General features: G+C 38.5%; 1 protein-coding gene, 1 non-coding gene and 1 pseudogene across 10 annotated transcripts in view; 2 read left to right on the plus strand and 1 right to left on the minus strand.

The window, feature by feature from the left end:
• LSM14A (LSM14A mRNA processing body assembly factor) overlaps positions 1–24,363 on the plus strand; it is a 70,307-nt gene that overhangs the window by 38,069 nt on the left and 7,875 nt on the right. Inside the window, exons 5-13 of one of the 9 annotated variants that reach the window (XM_019940974.3) lie at positions 4,602–4,781; positions 5,063–5,128; positions 8,483–8,665; positions 8,773–8,944; positions 10,048–10,279; positions 12,349–12,425; positions 13,665–13,701; positions 14,613–14,669; positions 15,629–16,740. In XM_019940974.3, coding sequence (XP_019796533.1) covers positions 4,602–4,781; positions 5,063–5,128; positions 8,483–8,665; positions 8,773–8,944; positions 10,048–10,279; positions 12,349–12,425; positions 13,665–13,701; positions 14,613–14,636 — 971 coding nt within the window. In that variant the 3' untranslated portion in view covers positions 14,637–14,669; positions 15,629–16,740. Of the gene's footprint in view, positions 1–4,601; positions 4,782–5,062; positions 5,129–8,482; positions 8,666–8,772; positions 8,945–10,047; positions 10,280–12,348; positions 12,426–13,664; positions 14,119–14,612; positions 14,670–15,628; positions 16,741–24,363 lie in introns of those variants that run through there. The other 8 variants (XR_012327959.1, XM_073795764.1, XM_019940975.3 and 5 more) reach the window with 8 other exon arrangements.
• LOC117309330 (U6 spliceosomal RNA) lies at positions 6,806–6,912 on the plus strand. Its single transcript, XR_004523618.1, has one exon. It is a non-coding gene; the product is annotated as a U6 spliceosomal RNA (small nuclear RNA).
• LOC117309334 (U1 spliceosomal RNA) lies at positions 23,822–23,954 on the minus strand (annotated as a pseudogene).

Below are 24,363 nucleotides of genomic sequence, written 5' to 3' on the forward strand. Positions count from 1 at the left end.
CTCACAATCAAATCATCTGATCTGGAATGCTTCTTAAAAATGTAGATCCTGAGAACTGCTACATCAGAATCCCTGGAGCTTGGAGATCTGCATTTTAATAAGCTTAAAGGATCCTGTTTCATTTCTTTTTAATTTTGTTTTTCCACCAACCAGTCTCATAACCTTCAGTGGTCCCAGGATTCTTTATCTGCTGCTAAAGTGGGTGAAACTGGCCCATTGCTTTATATGGATGTTTACTTTTAAATAAAACAATGTAAAGTCATTTCAGAAAGATGCTATTATGATCAGGACAGTATTTTTTAAAGCACTTGAGGGTAAAATCAAGCCAATGCTAAACATAATCCTGTGTATCTCACTTTAGATATTTTGAAATAGTTGTAGTTACTTTTATTCATATTGATTTAAAAAAAACTTAATTTTTAATTTTTTAACATTCTAAAGATTTTTTGTAGGTAAATTAGAAATACACTAAGCGCACTGTATAGCACGGGAAGCTATATTCAATATCCTGTGATAAACCATAATGGAAAAGAATATGAAAAAGAATGTATATATATATAAAATATATATGTGTATATATATATGTATAACTGAATCACTTTGCTGTACAGTAGAAATTAACACAACTTTGTAAATCAACTACAATAAATTTTTTAAAAAAGAAATACACTAAGCATAGGAAGAAAATAAAAATACCTATAATCTCACCACCCAGAAATAACAAATATTTACATCCAGGCTTTCATCTAGGTTAACATAAGTGTATATTTGTGTGTGTATGTTATTGGTTTGTTAATTTTTTTAAGATTTCCTTCTTAGAGAAGATATTTAATCTTTTTAAGCTTTAGTGTTCCATACTATAAAACAGGACTTTACTGATAAAACAACAGACTTATTGTAAGGGTTAAATTTTTTTTTAATGTATCAGTGTCCTTAACATAATGCCTGACACATAGAACGTGCTCAGTAGATGTTAGCTATCTTAATTAATAACCAACATTAACCTTAATATTGAAGCACCAGAAGGATTCTTATTAAAATCATAAGTAAGGATTCCCTTTCTCATTGCTACTCAGCATTGTTCTGGAATTTTTAGCTATGTCAGGAATACATGAAAAAGAAATAAGTATGAATATTAGAATAGCATTATTTGCCAATGCTGACTTCCTACTTGGAATTGAGAATTCACTGAAAAACTAGAACTAATATGAGATTTAAATTAGATAGAGGTAAAATGTAGAGAATAAGTATAAAAATCAGTAGATGTCCTAGGGCTTCCCCCCTGGCTCAGTGGTTTAAGAATCCACCTGCCAGTGCAGGGGACACGGGTTCGAGCCCTGGTCGAGGAAGATCCCACATTGCCGCAGAGCAGCTAAGCCCGTGAGCTACAACTACTGAGCCTGTGCTGTAGAGCCCGTGAGCCACAACTGCTCAGCCCGCATGCTACAACTATTGAAGCCCATGTGCCTAGAGCCCATGCTCAGCAGTAAGAGAAGCCACAACAATGAGAAGCCTGTGCACCACAGCAAAGAGTAGCCCCTGCTCACTGCAACTAGGGAAAGCCTTTGCACAGCAGGAAGACCCAATGCAGCCAAAAATTAAATAAATTTAAAAAAAAATAGATGTCCTAAAACCTAACCCACTGATTATTAATGGGGATAAAAGAAGATGTTCACAATGATGAGAAATAGAAATTATATATAAAATACATAATAAGAAATATGGCCAGTCTCTATGATGAAAGATACAAAATATAATAGAGGGACATAAAAGAAGTTACATGTAATCAAAGAAAGATATCTTATTCCTAGATAAAAAGATGTAGTATTAGGAAGACTTTATTTCTCATAATAATTAAATTTACTGTACTTTCAATAAATCTACATGGAATAGTAAGAGAACCTAATAAAACAGATACACAGACTATCTTAAAAATAAGTATGCAAGTATACCTAGATATGTTTTAAAAATAAAAGTAATGAGGGCTTCCCTGGTGGCGCAGTGGTTGAGAGTCCGCCTGCCAATGCAGGGGACATGGGTTCATGCCCCGGTCCGGGAAGATCCCACATGCCGTGGAGTGGCTAGGCTCGTGAGCCATGGCCACTGAGCCTGCACGTCTGGAGCCTGTGCTCCGCAACCGGAGAGGCCACAACAGTGAGAGGCCCGCGTACCGCAAAAAAAAAAAAAAAAAAAAAAGTAATGTGATAGGGCTTTACCTCCTTAATAAAGTATACATAAAATAAAGCAGTACAGGAATAAATTTAGAGATGAATAGAGCAAAAGTCAGAAATAGATCCAAGTATAAATAAGTAATTAGTATATGATAAAGATGTTATTTTTAAATTAGTAGAGAAAGACTACTAAATGATCCATCCAATAAATGATGTTGTGAACAGACAACTGCCTGATCACTTGGAAATGTAACTCTAGAATCCTTGCCTCATACTTAAGGCTAAAATAAGTTTTGAATAGATTAAAATGTTTTTAAAAAATTTAATTACATATTTATTAGAAGAAAGAGGTATGTTTAAATAAAACAATGGGAGAGGTGGCCTGGGAATCTGCATTTTGATTTCACCAGCTAAAATTTTTGAAGTTTATAAAATTTTAACACCTAGAATTTTCTTGTAACTGTAAGAATAAGAAGGTGAAGATAACTCAAGGGGGTGTGTTTATTATAAAAGAGCTTTTGAGTTTATTCCTAATATGTCCAGTATCACCTGTATTTCCCTGTTTATAACAAAATTGCCATCATGATGTAGTACCAGACTTTAATTACAAAGGTTTTCAAAATACAGGGACTTACCTGTGGCTAAGACTCCGTGCTCCCAATTCAGAGGGCCCAGGTTTGATCCCTGGTCAGGGAACTAGATCCCACATATTGCAACTAAAAGATCCCGCATACCATAACTAAGACCCAGTGCGGCCAAATAAATAAATATTAAAAAAAAAAACAGCAGTGAGTTATTACTTACTGTGATTGCCCTATCACTTGCAGTTCTGTAATATTGTGAGTCACAGGATCTTAAAGAAAAGCCTTAATGAAGTAAAGTTTTGTAAGTTTATAAGATCATTTAATGTACTATGATAAAATTACCTAAACAATAGGCTTTTCCAAAAACTTAACACTTGTTTGACAAATAAATCTGTTTATAAGGTGATAAGTGATTACAAAATGTTTTCTCTTAGACCAAAACTTGTATAAACCACTATGATTTCCCATTATAATCAGTGGGAAAATTACAGTGTTTCTATTAATGGCAGAGTAAACTTTGTCATTAATGCTGGAAATGGTGACACACATTTGTAATTGCATACTTTAGTTAACCATATATTTGGGGAGTATTACTACTAAACAGTCCCTGAAGCACCTGGTGCACAACCACCAATGTGCTGTCAGTACTCACCAGTTCCCCAGTTTGGAGCCTGTGCAGGTAGCACAGGTGGGTAGTAACATTTGCAGCATATTTGGGAATATATTTTTTTTACATAAAATGAGGACAATTTTTTAAAGCAAAACCTATTTTGGTGCAATATCATGGGATGTGAGAGCATCTTGAGTGGAGATTTATGGCAAACATTAGAGACAAAAAGCATGATGGGAGCACCCAGTGTTACATTCTTCTGTTCATACTGTGACCAGGCTCTGACCTCATGGAAGAAAAAATGGAATTTGTAAGTACAAAACCCATATTAAGCAAAAATTTGCCAAGTGATCATTCAAACAGCAGAGGGTGAGTATGGCTACTGTGTAATTATCTGAAGGGTTTATTTGTTGCTGGCCTTTTAGTATTGATGTTTAATTACCCAAGACTCTAAGGAATCGAAGAACTTCACCTGACTTTCTAGTTCTTTACTTCCTTTATAATAGAAATTTAATGCAGATAATACTTATAGATATAAGGGTATCACTTTAGACATATCTTCAGAAAGTACTAAAAAAGTTAGGACTTCCCTGGTGGCACAGTGGTTAAGAACCCGCCTGCCAAAGCAGGGGACACGGGTTCAATCCCTGGTCTGAGAAGATCCCACATGCCGCGGAGCAACACATGTGCTCTAGAGCCCGGAGCCACAACTACTGAAGCCCGCGCGCCTAGAGCCTGTGCTCCGCAGCAAGAGAAGCCACTGCAATGAGAAGACCGTATACCACAAGGAAGAGTAGCCCCCGCTGTCCGCAACTAGAGAAAGCCCACATGCAGCAAGGAAGACCCAACGCAGCCAAAAATAAATTTTAAAAGAAGTTAAAGCCTCTAGAAATAATGGCTAAAGTCTCAGTGTAATCTGGTGGTTGTGGTTATTGGGGAAAGCCTACACCTGACCTGCCTAAATTATCTTTGATAATATTCCTGGGGGATTTTGTACCAGAGTTTTTTTGTTTGTTTTGGGGTTTATTTTATTTTATTTTATTTTATTTACTGATCAAGTGACCAGCCCACTAAAGATAAACAGTTTTAAACTCTGGTCTAATGAGTAGATGGATTCAGATTGTGCTGAGGATTTGAATTGGTAGAAGTAAAACTCTAGACCTATTTTTAGGATCTAGGTTATTTTGAAACCCCCAGAGGATAGGGATAGTTTCTTATCTTTTGGTTACGTTTCAGGTCGTTCAAGCCCTCAGTTAGACCCTTTGAGAAAAAGCCCAACCATGGAACAAGCAGTGCAGACAGCCTCGGCCCACTTACCTGCTCCAGCACCTGTTGGGAGAAGGAGCCCTGTATCATCAACCAGGCCTTTACCATCAACCAGCCAAAAAGCAATAGAGAATCAAGAGCACAGGCGAGGTAGAACTTTAGCTATTTACTATTTTTTAATTGACTGGTCAACATCTTCCATTCAACTTACTTTCATTAAAAACATTTACTCTATGTAAATGATCCTAGAAAATTTAAACTGAACTTGATAGAATGTTCAGTCTTTCAAATTTGACTCAAAGTAGTGATGGTGGTGGGGATATATAGATTTTTGGTTTTGTTCTGGGTTTGTTTGTTTTTCCATTTCTAACTTTCCAGAAGTTTTTGATTATGTGTCCTAAGTTAACTGTCACTTTCTGTGTGTTCTATAGCTGAAGTACACAAGGTTTCAAGACCAGAAAATGAGCAACTCAGAAATGATAGCAAGAGACAAATCGGTAAGTTGTTACTTGGATCTGAAAGCCTTATCCTATGCTTTTCAATAGAGGGAACATTTGAAATGTATGATGCATAATTACTATAAAGAAAGAATAGCAAGGGTTGGTGACTATAAAGGAGTAGCACAGGGGAGTTTCATTGTGGTAACAGACAGTTCTTTATCTTATGGTGGGGGTACTGTGGATCTGTATACGTAGCAAAATGTCATAGAACTGTACGTAACGACATACGAAAAAATGAGAACATCCAAAACTGTTGAAATCTGAATATGAGATCTATAGTATAGTTAATTATATTGTGCCAGTGTCCTGGTTTTTCCCGGTTTTTGATAATGTATAATAGATAATCAAGATGTAACTGTTGGAGGGGAAGCTGGGTGATAGGCACATAGGACCACGCTACTTTTATTTCAATTTTTTTTAACCTAATTATTTCAAAAGATTTTTTTTTTTTAACCACGTGTCTGGAATAAACCCTACTTGATGGCAGGCAGTTGTCTATTGATATATTCTTGAATGTTATCTGCAAGTAGGACTTGTATGTTTATATTTACATTGTTTTATGGCTTTCTCTTTTGTACTGTCTTGTATTTTTTTATGTTTTTGTGTCAGTTTCATGTTAGCATTATAAAATTGTTTTCTATGCTTTTAAGAATGGAATTGGGAGTTCCCTGGTGGCCTAATGGTTAGGACTCAGTGCTTTCACTGCCATGGCCTGGGTTCAATCCCTGATCAGGGAACTAAAATCCTGCAAGCCGCGTGGCATGGCCAAAAGAAAAAAAAGAATGGAATTATCGGGAACTATATTCAATATCCTGTAATATACCGTAATGGAAAAGAATATGAAAAAGAATATATATAACTGACTCACTTTGCTGTACAACAGAAGTTAACACAGCATTGTAAATCAACTATGCTTCAATAAAATAAATGTTTTAAAAAAGAATTGAATTATCTGTACCTTTAAAATTGAGAAGTTTTCTCATTAAAGTTAAGCTCTGGGCTCCTTTTTTTTTGGAAGTAATTATTCAAGGACTTTAACTTTCTTTCATTATTATTGATTTAGTATGATTGTATACTTTCTTTATCTGTTTTGTAATCTATGACATTTACCCCAAATCCATCCATTTTATTCTTTTCAAATTTATTAGCAGAGAATAAATTATAATTATAAACTCTTCCAAATTAAAAAATAAAAGCAGTGTGTGATCTCTTTAATTACATAATAATTGGAAGATGCTCTTTCACTTAATTTTAGAAAGCTAGATACAATTTTAAATGTAAAAACACTTTATTTCTTCTGTACATTTTTATATGTTTATGTTTTTATTTGTTGTTGTTTTTTGATGTGGACCATTTTTTTTTTAAGTCTTTATTGAATTTGTTACAATATTGCTTCTGAGTTATGTCTTGGTTTTTTTGGCTATGAGGCATGTGGGATCTTAGCTCCCCAACCAGGGATTGAACCCGAACCCCCTGCACTGGAAGGCAAAGTCTTAACCACTGGACCGCCAGGGAAGTCCCTATATGTATTTTATTTGTGCTGTGTGCCATAGAATTACAGAGGTTTTGGTTTGGTGTACTATGTTTCACTTTTTTTAATTTGGAAAAAGAACCCCTCTCTTCTCAAGATAAAATAATTGCCATGCTTCCATCATTCAAAAATCGTGTAAAGTAGTGCACGCTTTGGCAGCACATATACTAAAATTGGAACGATACGGAGAAGGTTAGCATGGCTCCTGCACAAGGATAACATGCAAATTCGTGAAGCACTGCATAGTTTAATATAAAAAGAATATGTGTATATATGTGTGTGTGTGTGTGTCTATCTGAATCACTTTGCTGTATACCAGAAACTAATACAACATTGTAAATCAACTATACTTCAATTTAAAAAATAAAATATAAATCATGTAAAGCAATAGATAAAATATCTCTCACTGCCCTTCAAAATTTAAGACAGAAATACTGTGCTCTAATTTCTGGCTTTTGGCCAAGACATTTTCAGTAGTAGAGCTGAATATTTAAACATCCTGCTTGTCTAGATTTAAGTGTCTGGATATACTGCTGTGGGTTTTTGAGGTTTGTTTTCTCAAACTTAGACAATTTGCCAAATTTTAGTGAACAGTGAGCACAAACCTGTCTATTACTCTGTAGTCACTTCTGATCTTTATCAGTATGTGTTAAACATTTCACATAATTATAATCATTGAATTCATAGTGCTTTGTGCTCTATATTTTTCTGTTAACCGACATCAAATACTATTCCATGTTTCTCTTTAATTTTTTTCTTCTTAACTGTTCCTCTTGTGTTGGATATTTGGGTTCTCAAGTTTTCACTATAATTTATGCTACTTTGGTATTGCTTTATCATACCTCATAAATCTTGTTATTGTATTAAATTGTAGAGAAAAATAGATACAGGAAGACTTGAAAAATATGGAGCCATTTAGAGGGAGACAGTAAAGGTGAAGCAGGAAGTGGTTGGAGTGGTTGAGACCATGTACGTCTTTTCTTTTTTAAAAAAAATATAAATTTATTTATTTATTTTTGGCTGCGTTGGGTCTTCATTGCTGCACGCGGGCTTTCTCTAGTTGCAGTGAGCGGGGGCTGCTCTTCATTGCTGTTCACGGGTTTCTTATTGCAGTGGCTTCTCTTGTTGTGGAGCACGGGCTCGAGGCGCGTGGGCTTCAGTAGTTGTGGCACACGGGCTCAGTAGTTGTGGCTCGTTGGCTCTAGAGCACAGGCTCAGTAGTTGTGGCTCACAGGCTTGGTTCTCCGCGGCATGTGGGATCTTCCCGGACCAGGGATAGAACCCGTGTCCCCTGCATTGGCAGGCAGATTCTTAACCACTGCGCCACCAGGGAAGTCCAAGACCATGTACTTATTGTCTTTTGTGTTATCTTGCAATTTGTGCTGCTAAATGTTCATCTATTTTTCTCACTATAAATCTTGATTTCTATGATCCTTTCCATAAAAGTCTTCATGAATTTTGAGAACCCAATATATATTTGACATTTTGTAGGTATTAGGGATATAAGAAAAACAAAGTAATTTAGTACAGAAGTCTCCCAAATTGTTTGGTTGTATACTGTATCAGTAGCATGTATGAGTGTAAACCCCATAGATATAAATTTCATGTGTGCCATTTATAAATTTCATGTTTATAAATTTTATATGTGCTCTTCTCAGTCTATTATATATTAAATGTTTGTGAAACTTCATCTTTTTTATATTAAAAAATACAAATATCGTCATGTGCATAGAGACTTGTAAGCATTTCTCTTGTTGACCGTAAAGACCACAATAATAGCTTCTGCTCTAAACCAGCTTGTTCTTTCTTTATTAATATAGTTCCAGGTGCTCCTTCAGCTCCAAGGAGAGGGCGTGGGGGTCATCGAGGTGGCAGGGGAAGATTTGGTATTCGACGAGATGGTCCAATGAAATTTGAGAAAGACTTTGACTTTGAAAGTGCAAATGCACAATTTAACAAGGAGGAAATCGACAGAGAGTTTCATAATAAACTTAAATTGAAAGGTGAGTTTTTATTTTTCTATTCAAAAAATACTCTTATTTGACTTGTGAATTATGGATGTTTAGTACAAGTCTTGACTTTTATGGTATGTGCTTTTGTTTTTCATTAGAAGATAAACTTGAGAAACAGGAGAAGCCTGTAAATGGTGAAGATAAAGGAGACTCAGGAGTTGACACCCAAAACAGTGAAGGAAATGCAGATGAAGAAGATCCACTTGGACCTAACTGCTATTATGACAAAACTAAATCTTTCTTTGATAATATTTCTTGTGATGATAACAGGTACAGTCTTTTAAGCTGCTCTTATGCTCTTAGGAGGTTGAAGTGTGAAATGAATTCTTATAAATTCACAAAGTTTAATGAATACTTAAAAATATCTAGGGACTGCCCTGGCAGTCCAGTGGTTAAAAATCCGCACTTCCAATGCACGGGTTCAATCCCTGGGTGGGGGGGCCACGGGTTCAATCCCTGGTCGGGGAACCAAGATCCCGTATGCTGCATTGTGTGGCCAGAAAAAAAAAAAAACTAATGACTACAATTGTTTAATGATTTATTTTGCTAAAAGAAAATAATTTATACTAAAATTTTAAATGATATTACTCTTTGAGAAAAATAATCATATACTTTTGTTTGGGGATGCGTTCACATTTGAAAATTAGTAAATAAAAATAGAGGCATTCATCTAACACCTAAACACCTTTTACTTTACCCCTCTACAATGTAGTTCAGATGAAGTTTGCTGATACAGTAAAGCTCTGCTATATTGCAGTAAATGTGGATCCAGAAAACTGGTTAATTAAAGGATCCAACATAACAAACTAAGAGTTCCAGGGTTTCTGCTGCCTGATCCTAATCGTCCTCCTGGCTGCAGTTTGGTGCCACCTGGTGGCAGTTTTCTACTTCACTTTAAACGTGGATGGGGATGATTCTCAATCCTCTGATTATCTGGGCTGTGGGCCAGCAGCAGCAATTCAGACGCTTCAGGCGTCCGGTTCAGAGGTTGGGCCAGGAGCATACTAGGAACTCAGGGATCTATCCTCCATCTGTTCACATCCTGAGACAGGGTTTCCTTTCCTGGCTTTGCCCTTTCTTCCTTTGGGGCTGATTGGAGGGTAGAGTCAATTGCCAATCCCATTTATTGGGGCTGTTGTCAGTTTCTTTGTATTATCAACTGCATTTGCAAGAAGCTTAATACCAGTCATATTTTCACATGAATTATAGGAACATATTGCCATGGACAGCTTGTGATGACTTAGATAAGGTGCTTATTTTTATTTGATTCTTAGGAATTACTTAGCCTTAATTTGGAAATCAGTGCTACATAGTTTTGCTGGAAAATGTTCTTTAAAACTTGATACACTAAAGATTATTTGTTCTCATAATAGAGAACGGAGACCAACCTGGGCTGAAGAAAGAAGATTAAATGCAGAAACATTTGGAATCCCACTTCGTCCAAACCGTGGCCGTGGAGGGTACAGAGGCAGGGGAGGTCTTGGTTTCCGTGGTGGCCGAGGACGTGGTAGCGGCCGAGGTGGTAACTTTGCCACTCCTCGAGGATTTCGTGGTGGATTCAGAGGAGGTCGTGGGGGCAGGGAGTTTGCAGATTTCGAATATAGGGTAAGTATTATTATGTGCTTTGGGGTTGGCTTGAAGTTGTATGAAATTCAAAATGTTTTAAACTCTTATCTATTAGAGGTGAATATTTTTAGGGCATTTGTATAACTTCCACTTGACTTTTCAGTGGAGGATGTACCTGATTAGGATATTTATATAATTTTAAGGAGCAGTAACTTCTTGGTTAATGAATCTAATTCTTTTTTAACTATTTTCTTTTCAGTTGGAGGAAGTAAAGAGATAGAAATGTGATATTCTTTTTTATCTTTCTGTTATAAAACCATGGTTTCAGATTTAATGGACTGGTAAAATTTCTTCCAAAAACCTGTTAAGAGACTGACTTAGGATTAATTTCTTTTCCTTAAAAAAATTTTGTTGTTGTTGTTGGAGGCACAGGGGATCACTAAAAGATATTATACGGTACAGAAAAGAGCCATATTGTGTCACCTTTATTTCATATTACAAAGTATGCTTCAATACCAAGAGAATCTAGGAAGAACATATTTAAAGGGGTCTTTAAGTCAGTGTTACTATCCTAGTCATCGATTTTAGGGATAGTGGAGAGGAAAGTATATAATCAAAGAAACGATCAAAGTCCTATCATAAAGAAGTCTACTAGGAATTACATAGGGCAGCTAGAGACAAAAAGACCGGGACTTCCCTGGTGGCGCAGTGGTTAAGAATCCGCCTGCCAGCGCAGGGGACATGGGTTCGAGCCCTGGTCTGGGAAGATCCCACATGCTGTGGAGCAACTAAGCCCGTGCGCCACAACTACTGAGCCTGCATACCACAACTACTGAAGCCCGCACACCCTAGAGCCCTGCTCTGCAGCAAGAGAAGCCACCGCAGTGAGAAACCCATGCACTGCAATAAAGAGTAGACCCCGCTCGCTGCAACTAGAGAAAGCCTGCGCACAGCAACAAAGACCCAAAGCAGCCAAAAATAATTTAAAAAAAAAAAAGAAAAGGAAAAGAAACAAAAAGATCTACTAGCAGGAATTTCATTATTCAGTATTTAAAACTGGTCATTGTTGAGATCCCTCTTGAAGGGTCATTGTTAGTGGCTTTTGGATCTGTTCTGTTAATTTTGATGCCTTTAATATTGTGTCATCACAGCCAAGGCTGCTGAAAATTAGCCTCAAGTCGTTAGCTCAGGATACCCAGCCACAGTAGATGCAGCCTGATGTAGCTTCAGCACTTCTAACTTGCAAAATGGCCATTCCAGCTAGGGGACTGTGTCTTAGGAACTACAGAACTCCTCTTCCTTGCCACTATTACTCCTCTTGAGGTTGCCAGTGACCTTTGCTTATAGAATTCAGTAGCCTTTTCACAAATATTTGACCTTAACTACTCTGCAATATTTGACACTGATAACTGCCTACCCAAAGTGGAGTCTTTCTTCCTGCTTTTTGTTTTTTTAACACTTTTGATATTTTTCTCTTTATAAAAATAACGTATGTTCCTTAACACAGCCTATAAGGTGCTTCATGATCTGCCTGTTTCTCCAGATGAGAGGTCTAGTACTTGCTCTAGATCTTGTTGCCAGTGGAACTGCCCTTTTCTTCATTCATTGTGCTACACATATGTGGGTCTTCTTGCTCTTGTTTAGTGCCAAGCTTATTCCTATCTCACGACCTTTTTACCCATTCCTTCTGCCTGCAATGTTCAGTTTGCTCCATTGTGTTCATGTTTGCACTCTAGCATAGGCTCGAACTTTCCCTCTCTCCTCTCCTGCAGCAATTTCCCCCTCCCCTTTCTGAGCTTGTCTATTCATAGCTTCTAATCAGTTTTTCAACTTGGACCTTGTATGCTTTCACTTACATTTTTCTATATTTACTTGCATTGTGTCCTGTGATCAACTTAAACTTAACCTTCCTCAGAATGTCCTCATCATCTTCTCACTTTCCCATCATCTCAGTTTGGTATTCTTTTGTCTCCCAGGCTGTGGAGGTATCCATGATCATGGGCCATTTCCACATCACCACGTTCATTCCTTTGAGGCGTTTCTGCCAACTACCATAATAACCCACTGATTGGTGTTTAGACCTTCAGTTTCTCTTTACCTCACTTCAGGCATATCAGCTACCTGTTGAAGAACGTGTGGCAACTCCTGTTGAAGACCACATTGAGTCAGCTTGGTTTGAGAAAAAGTACGTTTAAATTAGACCTTGATCCTGATGAGAATTTTAGTAATTTTTGCTAGTATGACCTCAGTTGAGTTGTTAAACCTTTCTGGCCCTCAGTTTTGCACAGTTTTATTTCAGACACACCATTAAAGTCTCAGAGTTGGAAAGCATCTGAGAGTTGTGACCTCCTGGCCAAACCAAAATCCTCTTCTGTTGGTATCCTTTATGAGGGCTGGGAACTTATTACACTTTCTAAGAGCATCCATCCCACCCCAAGGGTGCTCTAATTATTAGGATTTCACAGACACACACATAATTTGAAAAAATCAATTTCCCTCTACCTTCTAAACTTATTAGTTTAACTCTATCCTTGTCTATACACAGAATATATACTCTTCTTCGTAATGATTTTTCATATATTTGAAAAAATTAGCTGTCATGTTGTGTAAGACTGGATCATTAATCCCCTTTATCTGAGCAGTCATCAGTAAACCTTTGAGTAACCACTGTGTGCATAGAATATGCACTTATTAATGCATTTTGAGGCTGTGTCTCACTGTTCAGCCATTTTGAGCCTTTAGTTAAAACTCCTATCATATATATTGTAGAATTAGAATGCATTGCAGAGGTTGTCTGCATGAGTCTTTATCCGCACTAATGTATCCCTGACAGATAGTTCAACCTCTGCTTGGGTGTTTCAAGGAGTGATAGATTCACTAGACCTCAGGCTGATGGCTAGAAGGTTCTAATGTGACGTTGCATTGCCTGCTTGTTTTACTCTGTAAGGGTCCCACTGGATATATCCAGCCCCATTTATTATTACCCTTTAACCTGTCCGATTCAAGCAGTTGACTCATGGTCATCTCTTATACACACTGCTTGATTACAACTCTGACTTCATTCATTGACCAAATATATTGAATTCTTTGCATGTGCCAAGCTCTATGCTGGACATTGGTGGTAACAAAACACATGCAGTCCCAGCCTTCTTGATGTTTATGGTCCAGTGCGAAGACAGACCCAGCTGAAAGACAGGGGCTTCCTTTCAGTCTTGCCTAAGGTTTGCTCTATCCTTAGAAACTTCTCTTCCTTCCTCCACTGATTTCTTCCTTTTCTGACCTCCTGTGGTATCTGCTTTCATCACCACACATTTTACGTATACTTATATTCCCTATTTCATGTGTTTTGTTTTGTTCTGCATCGCCAACTAGATGGGAGCCTCTTGGCGTTAGTGAATATGTATTTTACTTTTCTTTCCACCAGAACACCTATCTCAGCATGGAGCCATAGTGGGCTTGAAGTAAGTACTTAGCATGTTGATTAGGAATAAGTTACTTCAGTGAGGCTGAAGGTCCATCAGTGTGGCTAGCCATTGCTTGTCCATTCCAAAGTTGAATGATCTTCTGTCTGCCACTAGATCCCGGACCTTCTCAGCAGCCTGTTCCTTCTAAATCATAGCATCTGGCACCTTTAAAGGTGGAAGTAGTGATTGACCACTATTACATAAAGGAAATTTACCTTCTAAGATTATACTTGTTTCTGAAGCATCTAATACTTCTCAGAGATGAAGTACAGTGGCATTTGCAGCAGCCTTCATGTAATGGGTTAGCTTTGTTCTTTATGCTCCACTGACATGAACATTATGAGCAGATCTGGTTGTTTAATGAAAACATGGGTGATAGGATCATATATTTTTTTTTAGAACTCCTTAGAAATATCAGTCAAACTAGAACTTCTCTCCCACCCTACTGCAATAGATAGTTAGGAAACCAAGGACCCAGAGGAGTTAACTCTCTTGATCTAGGTATAAGCTTAGCCAAAATTTACTCTTCGGCTTCTGAGTTTTCCTTAGGATAATGTTAGAAACATAAACTTGTGGTGAGTTTGGTCCTATGGTGCTTTTTCTTTTCTTTCTTTTTTGGGGGCTGGGAGATCAGGCTGGGGCTAATGAGAGAGTGGCCCACTCCTATTTTATACGCTGCTGCTAAGGAGGTTAAGCTGCCATGGTGGGTGAGACAGGTTGCCTTTCATTTGAGTCTGTGTTTCTTCAGAGAGGGTCCAGAGACAACAAGGTATCTGAAATGACTCAGCATGGTACTCTCTCCCTTTCCCCTTTTATTTTCTCCTTTCCTTCCTGCTACTTCTCTGTTTCCTTCTCCCCTTTCCCTCCCTCTTTCCCTTTCTATCTCGCTTTCTTTTTTTACCTTTCAGAAAATCACAGCTTTTGAACCCTAAAAGGTCTGGATTGATCATACAGCTTTCTGAAAGGTAAAAAAAAACACAGGGCATGTGAAGGTTGGCATTGGTGGGGGACAGACATCAGGATCATCTTCAGCTTATTTCTTTCTGTATCAACTCACACCATGCCGTTTGTATTCTAATTTAATAACATTGTACAAATGGTTTGGTGTTGTATACACAGATAAAATTAAGTTTTTAACATAGGCAGTGTGTATTTCTAACAGTCAGGGTGAGAATCAGCAGTAAAAATCAGGTAGCAACTAGTAGCAGCTAGTTGGTAGCAACTAGTCCTGAGGAAAAGAGAAGCCCTTGGCTCTGTGTACAGGCATTTGGTTTAGGATTAATCTCACTGGAAAGCTAGAGGCTCCTTGAGATTTTTATTGCTTTCTCCCTGGTTGCTTTTAAAAACATTTCCCAGGCAGTGCTCTGATTTTCAGAACTTATTTCAGATTTAAAAGTTGTCCTTTTAAAATGAATTTCCAAATCATTGCTTTCTCCTGACATGAAACTGTGGAGAAGAGAAATGTTATTTTACCACCTGGATATTTTATTGCATAGTAAAGATATCAAAGACTCGGGAATTTTATTTATCTTCTTCCAAAAAATGTTGTCAGTTGTATTTGATGAGTTTGACTACTATGATGAAGGCTTAATTTTTTTTTAAATTATTAGGACAGCACCAAAGGTAGTAGGGTGTGCCTATATCTTAGCAGGGGGCCTTCTTGCTAGGACAAGCCCACAGCACCACTGCTTTAACCTCTACTAACTGGAAAATACACTTAACAAATAATGAGCTACTGCTGGGTATGTAAGTTATAAAAAGTGTTTCCTGGAAATCAGTGAAACGAGTTTATACATGAAAGTAAGAGGAGGATATATTTAAAGGTTATGAAAAATATACTTAAAATAAAGCAAATTTAAAAGAAATACTTATTAATAAACCCCAATAGTTTGAAACATGAGCTAATTTTTTTTTTCCTTTTTAGAAAGACAACAAAGTTGCTGCATAGTCTGCAAACAAGTCTTTGAAAATAGATGGATTTTTAGCTCTTCGTGGTCCTGAGAATTGGTTTCAGTCTTTGAGAAGAATGAAAAAGTGAATTTGCTGTATATTTGTCACCAGCACTGGGTTTTTGTTTGTTTGTTTGTTTGTTTTTCTGCTTAATTTCAAAGATACAATACAGTTAATTTTGGGGGTGGGAGGGAAGGCTCATCTTAATAAATGAGCATTAAATATATTTGGAATAGCAGAAGGTTAAGTAATTTCTTATGTATAGTTAAACTAAAGCAGTACTCCAGTGGAACTTATAAGTATTTTTTCATCACTGAAAGGATTTTTCTTATCACTAAATTGTATTTGGCAATTATTGTGAGTTGCCTGCAGATAGGGCCGTGTTACTGTTTTGAGCCACAGAAGGAAGGGTCTGTGTGTCTATGTGTCTGTGTGTCTGTCTATATCTTTCTTTTTCTTTCTTTCTTTCTTTCTTTCTTTTTTTGGAAATCCTGTAATAACCCTTCTGAGGTAGCTTATTTCGTCAATTAATTAGGGTGCTGGATGGTAGAGAATTTTGTCAGTCAACTATGTACACACAGTAAATACTGTTTCTTAGGCAAAGGTAACTTTTTTATATAGTTGTAAAATTCCATTATATTCCATTGCCAAAGAAACATTAAGAACTTTGTATAGCTGTATAAAAAGCAACTAATTTTTTAAAGAATAAACATTTTAAAGTCAGCAAACATACTGTGTCCTTGCAGAAGTTGATGTGCTGAGGAGCTGAAGTATGGGTGGGTCTTTTTTTCATAGCTTTTCAGGCTTAAGATTGTTGATTTTGATTTTTTTTTTAAATGTTTGGAACGTAAATGAAGATTTGATACATTCTTTCATTATCTAAAAAGGGTAAATTACTTATGCTCATTGTAAGAACTTTATTTTGTAGCAAATGGCATATCACAGGATTTATCCACATAATAGATATTTTCAGTATACAAATGTAAATAATCATAGATAAGAATGTACTTAGCTGTATTTTCAAATAAGTAACCCCCCCTTTTTTAAGACAATAAAACTAGGTGTCAATTAACCTGTTCTTCCTGATATGCCTGGAGTTTTGTTGTGATACCTTGACTCTTTCCATTATATTTCAAGATGATTCAGAGTGTTAGAGATTATTTTGGCAACCTATAAGATATCATAACACTGGTCCTTAGGCCTGTGACCCACAAATGACTCAGTATAGAGTTAATTGCTAAAATTATTAGTAAATCTTTTTGATATTTTAAGCTATAGTGGAAAAAAAATCTGGCCACTTTGTGTTTTTATGAAGGCCGTGGAATAAAGGGATCCAAAGATTAAATATTTTTATCTATTTTGATTTTTGTTAACTTTCTCCTTAAAATATTCAGTAGTGATAAAGATATGGAAAATTGCACTGTAGGAGAATTGGAGTATATAAAGGTGGTTGATAATTTTAATTTTATATCTTTTGTGTAGCTCTACAAGAAAATGTTTTGTAATTTGGTTTCATTATTAAGGTCCAGTACTTGGCAGCCATAGTTTAGATAATATTGTTTAATACTGTTTGCTCGCATGTTAACAACAAAATCTTTTGGAGGACCCATAAATCATGGCATTGAACACATTTCTGAGGCATTCTGAACATCAAAGCAAGTGCTATGGCAATACCTGTGTAGACTATTAGAGATGTCCTGGGCTGATTCGAAAAAAAAAAAACAAAAAACCCTGTAAATACCAGTTCTACACGCTCTGAAAGTATGAATTCATGCATTTTCCAAGCCCTCTGCGTCATTGACTAGGGCATTTGGTACCCCAGTAATAACCGGCAGCGTGACATACCTGCAGTGCACCTTACAATATTAAAAAGGTTTTTAATTCTAAGACAGAATAAAACTGTTCAATAAAAAATGTTCGTCAAAGTTCTTTCTCCTTAAACACTAATATTTTCTTACAGTAGAAAGAAGTATAGTGAAGGGCATCTTTAACATGTAACAATGGAATTATGGTCATGTTTATATTCCCTAAAATAGCTAAATTAATTTGTTTTCCTAGGATTTATACAGTGTTGTGTTTAAAGCTGGAAGCCCTTTCTCCCCCTCCTAGAGTACAGACAGCTCCTGAGTTACAATCCATGACATGAGGAGACTAAGCCAACCAGGCACAGGCCAAGCTGGAAACCTTAGGCTAGAATGCACCCTCTGTGGGCAAGCACATGCAGAAGGCAAAAAAGGGAAGGGCTGATTCCGCTGAAACTTGTCTTTGGATAGACCATTTCTCCTTCCAAAAGCACGACTTAATGTGAGGGGTAGGGAGAGTGGTCAGGAATGTTAATTCAGCTCAATGGATCTTAATCAGGGGTGAACTGCCGTCCAGGGAGCATTTAGGAATGAGAAAGCAGGTGTTTTGGTTATCACAATGACTCGGGGCCCACCACTGGCATTTAAGAGTAAGGGCCAGGATGGTAAATGTTCTGTGCTATGCTAGACAGCGCCATAATTGATTATGCAGCCCAAGTGCAGCAGTGACCCTTCCACTTCGAGAAATACTGACTAAAGTCCCTCTACATGGAAAGACAATGAGTGGGGAATTAATTTTTCCCAAAAAATTTTTAATAAAACTTTACTAAAGAATCTTTACATGGTATATGAAAGGAAAAGGACCTTACTTGCAAGAGTACTGTCAACATTTTGGAAACTCATTTATCATCACATAGGAATTACCATTTCATCCTGTTCTCTGTCAGTAGTTCATAAATCTCATACCAGAAGCACCTGAGGAGCATTTTTTAAAGTACAAATTCCCATGCCCCACACTTGGAGAGTCTGATTCTGAAGTTCTGCAGTGAAACCTGGGAATCTGCCTAGGTCCCACAGGTAGTTCTGATCAGCCAGGTTTAGAAAGCCAATTTTAAAACATCACAGCTGACTCATCTAATCTAGCCCCCCTCCTTGTAAGGGTCTTGGTGATGTTTCCATGTAGAACTATTTTATCATTTCTCTGTCCTCCCAAATTCAGTATATCTAAGTTGTGACTCCAGCATGAAGAGTGGGAAAGAACTAAATGGAGCAGGGGTGCATTTCTGCAGGATAGAATCTAAGGGGAAACAGGAAAATTGAGACTTGCTTCCTCTAGGGTTTGGCTGCTTTGAGTACCGAGGCTCCGTTCCTAGCATATAGGAAATGAGTGTGTGTTGTTTCTGTGTCTCAGTTTTACATAGTTTTTGTCCCTGTCTCCATGGGTTGTCAGTCTGAAAGAAAAGCTGCTCTTTCTGCACAGCCCTGTGGTAATAGCTCACATCTGATCGTGTCTGGATTCATTGTTACAGGATCCCCCTGCCCTATTAGTTCAGAGACTAAAAGCTGGTTTAAGTAGTGACAGTGGGGAGTGTCACAGAATAAAGTAATGAAGGCGAGTGAGCTCTTAGAGGAGCTCAGATGTCAACCAGTTTGCTTAGTTTACCTCCTTTGACTGTGATTTTAAAAGATGACAAGTGTGAGTACAATCGGAATCAAACTTAAGGAAGTAAAGTAGCACCGTTAATCTCTGAATCTGGGTGTGCTTAATGGGGATTTGCTCAGAGCAGCTGCCTTCGCTTCTCCCAGTATAGAGACACTGGGACAACTTCTTGGCATAGGAGCTAGTCAGGTGAGGGAAGTAAGGGAGAGTGTAGCTTTGAGCAGCAGAGACCTGGAGGCCAGCAGCAGTCTGTCGGCCAGCTAGTGTATACACTGGGAAGCTGAAGATGCAGGTCCCAGGCCCTGCTGTGTGGGGGTCAAACCAACCTCCTGAGGAGGAGTGACGCAGACGTTTTTATCCTGTTTTTCAAAGCCACGGTTAGTAAAAGCGAGCTTGTGGTTTTTGAGACAGTTTGAAATCTGGCTCCAAGAGCACATGATGAGACTATGAATCTAATGTGGTTTCTGTTCTCAGTGATGGTGCCAAGCTGTGCCCGTTATATGGGTGTTCTTTAAATTCCAGTTCGGTTCGTATTTTAACAGACTTGGCTGACTGATAAAAGTGTTTTCATGTTTAGCTCATAAACATATCAAAATCAACCTGAATCTGATTCTAGTTCATAATGAATGTTGATTTTTAGGGAAATGCTTTAAAATGCACTGGTGTCTGTATTGTGGTTTATAAAGAAACAAAGCAGCTCTGTGAGGCCAAAGCATATTTCAGTTTAATAATAAGGCTTTCATAGAGTGACTCATAGTTTAGGTGCACAGAAACAACTGAGAGCGGCCAGCAAGGAGCTCATGGCCCAGAAAGTCTTGCCTTTGCCTCTAAACTTGAAGAGCAGCCTGGGAGTGGAAGAGCAGAGAGCCAAGAATGCCAGTTTGAGGAAGTGTGAGAAGCCTGGGCCAAGGCGAGATTGTAATGAATTCCAGTGAATGGTTTACAGTCATCCCAGCACAGAGAACAGGAACGTGTTTACTAGATGTCTGGAGTGTGCTTCTGTTATCCTGGTACTCACTTAATCCTTATAATCCTCGGGTGCTGGCCTCACACAGGATTGTTAATGAGAATGCAAATCCCAACATTGCAGTTCAGGATTTTGCTTGTGCTGAAATTGTTTTGTAAATTTCTTTTAATGGGTTAGTTGGGTGACAGTTATCCCTTACTCCATTCCCCAGTGTTTAATAGCATTTCTTTTGTCCCAGAATGGGTTTTGGAGCTTTGCAGATTTCAGTTTACAGAGGAATGAGGTATAGTTTCATTTTTGTATAAGTAATACACTGTAAAAAGGATATGGGCAGTATGGAAGATGGTTTTTAAAAATAGATAAAAGAAGAAAGAAAATCTACCATCCTACCATTCAGGGCTAACCATTGGTAACACTATTTGGGTATATATTCAACCTGGCATTGTTCTGTACCGGCATGTGCTTTTCAGCAAAAATAGATTCATAGTATACGTACTATTGTGAAACTTGCTTTTTTCACTTCGTGTATTGAGTAGCACTGTTTTGTTTTAAAGTATGATTATGCACACAGAAAAGCACACATATCATGATTACTTATGTAAACAGTACCCAGAAGCCCCCTTAAAACTCCCTTCCAGGGGCTTTCCTGGTGGCGCAGTGGTTGAGAGGCCGCCTGCCGATGCAGGGGACATGGGTTCGTGCCCCGGTCTGGGAGGATCCCACATGCCGCAGAGTGGCTGGGCTCGTGAGCCATGGCCGCCGAGCCTGTGCGTCCGGAGCCTGTGCTCCGCAACAGGAGAGGCCACAACAGTGAGACGCCCGCGTACCGCAAAAAAAAAAAAAACTCCCTTCCGGTAGCCCCCACCCCCTCAAAGGTAACCACTATCCTGACTTCTAACAGCTTAGATTGCTTTTGCTTGTGTTTGTTCTTTACATAAATGGAATTAAACAGCATATATGCTTTTGTGCTTAGCTTTGCTCAACATTGTGTTTGTGAGATTCATCCATATTGTTGCATTTGGCTGCGGACCGTTTGTTTTTGTTGCAGTATAGTATTCCATTGTGTTAACAGACCATGATTTATCCATTCTGCTGTTGATACCGCATTTGCATCATTTCTAGCTTTTGGCTGTTAACAAAATGCTGGCACAGTTTTTTCCTCCACAAGAGAAGCTGAAGTTAGAGTGGGTAAGAGGAACGCGGACTTTGAATATTGTGAAAGATAGTAGTGCCCAGCTATGGAGCTGTTCCACACTAGTGTGCTGCTGCAAGGAATTTGTAACTAAGAAAAAAGTACTAGCAAACCATGATGTGCTGTAGATGTAGACATAGGTATGTATATTAGAGCAGATGCAGGGTTAATCCTCCTCTGTGGGCCTAGCCTTTTCCCGAAGGACGCTGCTCCACCTACCACCCTTCCCAGTGGCAGCACTGGAGTATTTCTTGCCCTGCAAACTATGTTCAGGATGTAGACTTGGTGTCCTTGCTCCCTCCCTTTCTGGTAAAACCCCTACTTACTCCATTCAGGCTTATGTGATCCTCTCACTCTCCTGGTTACTCTATAACCAGCACTCTCTTCCTCTATACCTCCATCCTTCCATATGACGTCATCTGTGTGGCTTACCCATCTGTGTTGGGAGTCCCCAAGATAATCATACTGATGGCAATGATTCTTACAGCACAAAGATGCAAAGCAAAATTGAGCAAAGGAAAGGGTGTATGGGCGAAGTCTAGAGTGAAGCAGGCTCAGACTTTCAGAGGGGACTTTGAAAGTGGTGTCACAGAGTATGTACTTCGTTCCCCCAGCAAAGAATTGTTCCAACATGTGTGGAATGTTGTCTACCAGTGAAGCTCATCAGCGGCTGAGGGCCCAGGGTTTTGATCGGGGTCTGGTTATTTAGGCATCTTCTGTGTGGCACATACTAAAATCCCAGACTCCCAGAAGTAAAGCAAAAGTACACATCATTGACTGTACAGTTTAGGCACAGTGAGCCACTCTTATCAGTTCTGGGAATGATGGAAACCCTCCTCAAGTCCTAGTTTCCAGATGTCAGCCAAGGGCCAAACTTGTAAGCAGTCTTTATAAAGGATAGGAGTCAGGCCTGCTGTGTTAACTTTCCTGGACCCATCCTACACCCTGGCCCCTGTTCCTTTCCCTGTGACCTTTTCTTCTCACCTCCTCCCACCCAAACCTGTAGACACACCTGGACCTTGTCTATCAACCTCAACTGCATCATCTCTGAATCATGGATTTAGACACCCTACGCTTTGATCTTCCAACTGGCTTGCTCAAGAAATAATAAATAAGTACATACACACATAGAGTGACCTAACCACTCCTTTGCTCAGTAACTGCTTTTAGCTTGGTGCAGACCCCCAGGTCGGGAATCTTTCTACTTTGGATTCGTTAGCTTCCATCTTCTACTTTCCCTACCACCATCTCCAACCAGCCTAGACTCCTTGAACTATCATTATCTTACAAATAACCTTAAACTCCCTTGCACCTCTTTTGAGCTTTTTGTGCTCTTGTTTAGAGAAACTTCAACCCTGAAAGCATCCAACCACCCACATGGTCAGTATTCACTCAGAGGGTTGTGTCCTGCAGAAGAGAATCACAATTGAATACATTAGTACCACTGTAAATCTGATTACTGCTCTCTCCTGGCCTTCAACATTGCCAGCAAAACTTAGTACTTTTCTGTAATCACCTCTCTGTAGTCAGCAAATGGCCCTGCTATCCATTTCAAAGAGAACTAGAAGACATTGGATGGAAACTGCCTCAGGCACTTACCACACTCTCTAACATATGCATCCAGCCTTTTCCTGGCTGTCCTTTAAAAACAGAAAATATCACGTATCAAAAAACTGCTTGTGCTCTGGCTCCCTAATTCCCACCGTTCCCGTTACTGAATTACCTCTTTCTCTGTGTCTTCAACTTCTTCCTTGATAAAGGATCCTTTCCATTCGCATTTAATTATAATGCTAGCATATTATATAGCATATTAATGTGTTAGTATTCATATATTTATATATACAGGCGTAACTTGGAGATATTGCGGGTTTAGATCGAGACCCCAGTAAAGCAAATGTCACAATAAAGTGAGTCACACGAATTTTTTTCTTTCCTAGTATATATAAAGTTAGATTTACACTGTACTTTTGTCTATTAAATGTGCAATAATAGCATTATGCCTACAAAACAGTGTACGTACCTTTATTTTAAAATAATGCTGTTGGGAAAATGGTGCCGATAGACTTTCTTGATGCAGGGTTGCCACAGAACTTCCCATTTGTAAAAAATGCAATATCTGCAAAGCACAATAAAACGAAGTATGCCTATAATTGTAACTATGTAGCATTTATTATGTTAGACTTTTTTTTAAGAAAATTATCCTTGAATCCTACATCCTATCAGTTCCTCCTTCGCTCTTGAACTATCTAGATGCCTGATCTCCCTTTCACTTCTTAACCCACTTGTTCTACTTCATACACTGCTAAAACAGTTCTTGGTAAAGTCACTAATGATCTCCAGTGAGCCTTTCAGAGTTTTCCTCTCTTACTTGTTTTACAGAAGCATTCCATGCAGTCTGCCTCTCCCTTCTCAAAATACTCTTGTCTTCCTGGCTGCCAGATCCTCCGTCTGCCCAATTCTAATTCGTCAGTCACCCCATTTTGAAATAATAATGTTCCTCAGGGTTCAACTTCAGCTTTTTTTCCTTCTCCCCGCTCCTCCCCACACACAACACTACCACAAATTATGCAGTGGAGTTTCCCACATTTGGGGAAATCACAGGGGTCAGCACATCCCGAAAAGCCTCACCCTGGGAAAACCAACTTCGTGATCTTGTTACCTCTCCTGCCAGATAAGTTTGCTTTTTTTCCGCCCTCTTTTTAAGCTGCATACTCTCTCTGGCCTTAACTACATGGAGTTATTCTCACATTCACTTGTCTAGCACAGATCTTTTCTGAGTCTGGATCTGACTTTTCCTTTGGCCGAGCCTCAAGGCTTGCGGAATCTTAGTTCCCCGACCAGGGATTGAACCTGGGGCCACAGCAGTGAAAGCGCTGAGTCCTAAGCACTGGACTGCCAGAGAAGTCCCTGGATCTGACTTCTTGATACCTGTGCTTGAAGGCCTTATAGTAGCCTCTCAAATGTAATGTTCCCCAAACTGAAGTGATGATCTTCCCTCTGCTTTTCTTCCAGTGTTCTTGATCCAGTTATGTAGTAACACCACCTACTAACCCGACTGCGCTGGAAATGTGGAAATCACCTTTGACAC

Source organism: Tursiops truncatus, chromosome 19 (genome assembly GCF_011762595.2).
Source record: "Tursiops truncatus isolate mTurTru1 chromosome 19, mTurTru1.mat.Y, whole genome shotgun sequence".
NCBI classification, from domain to species: domain Eukaryota; kingdom Metazoa; phylum Chordata; class Mammalia; order Artiodactyla; family Delphinidae; genus Tursiops; species Tursiops truncatus.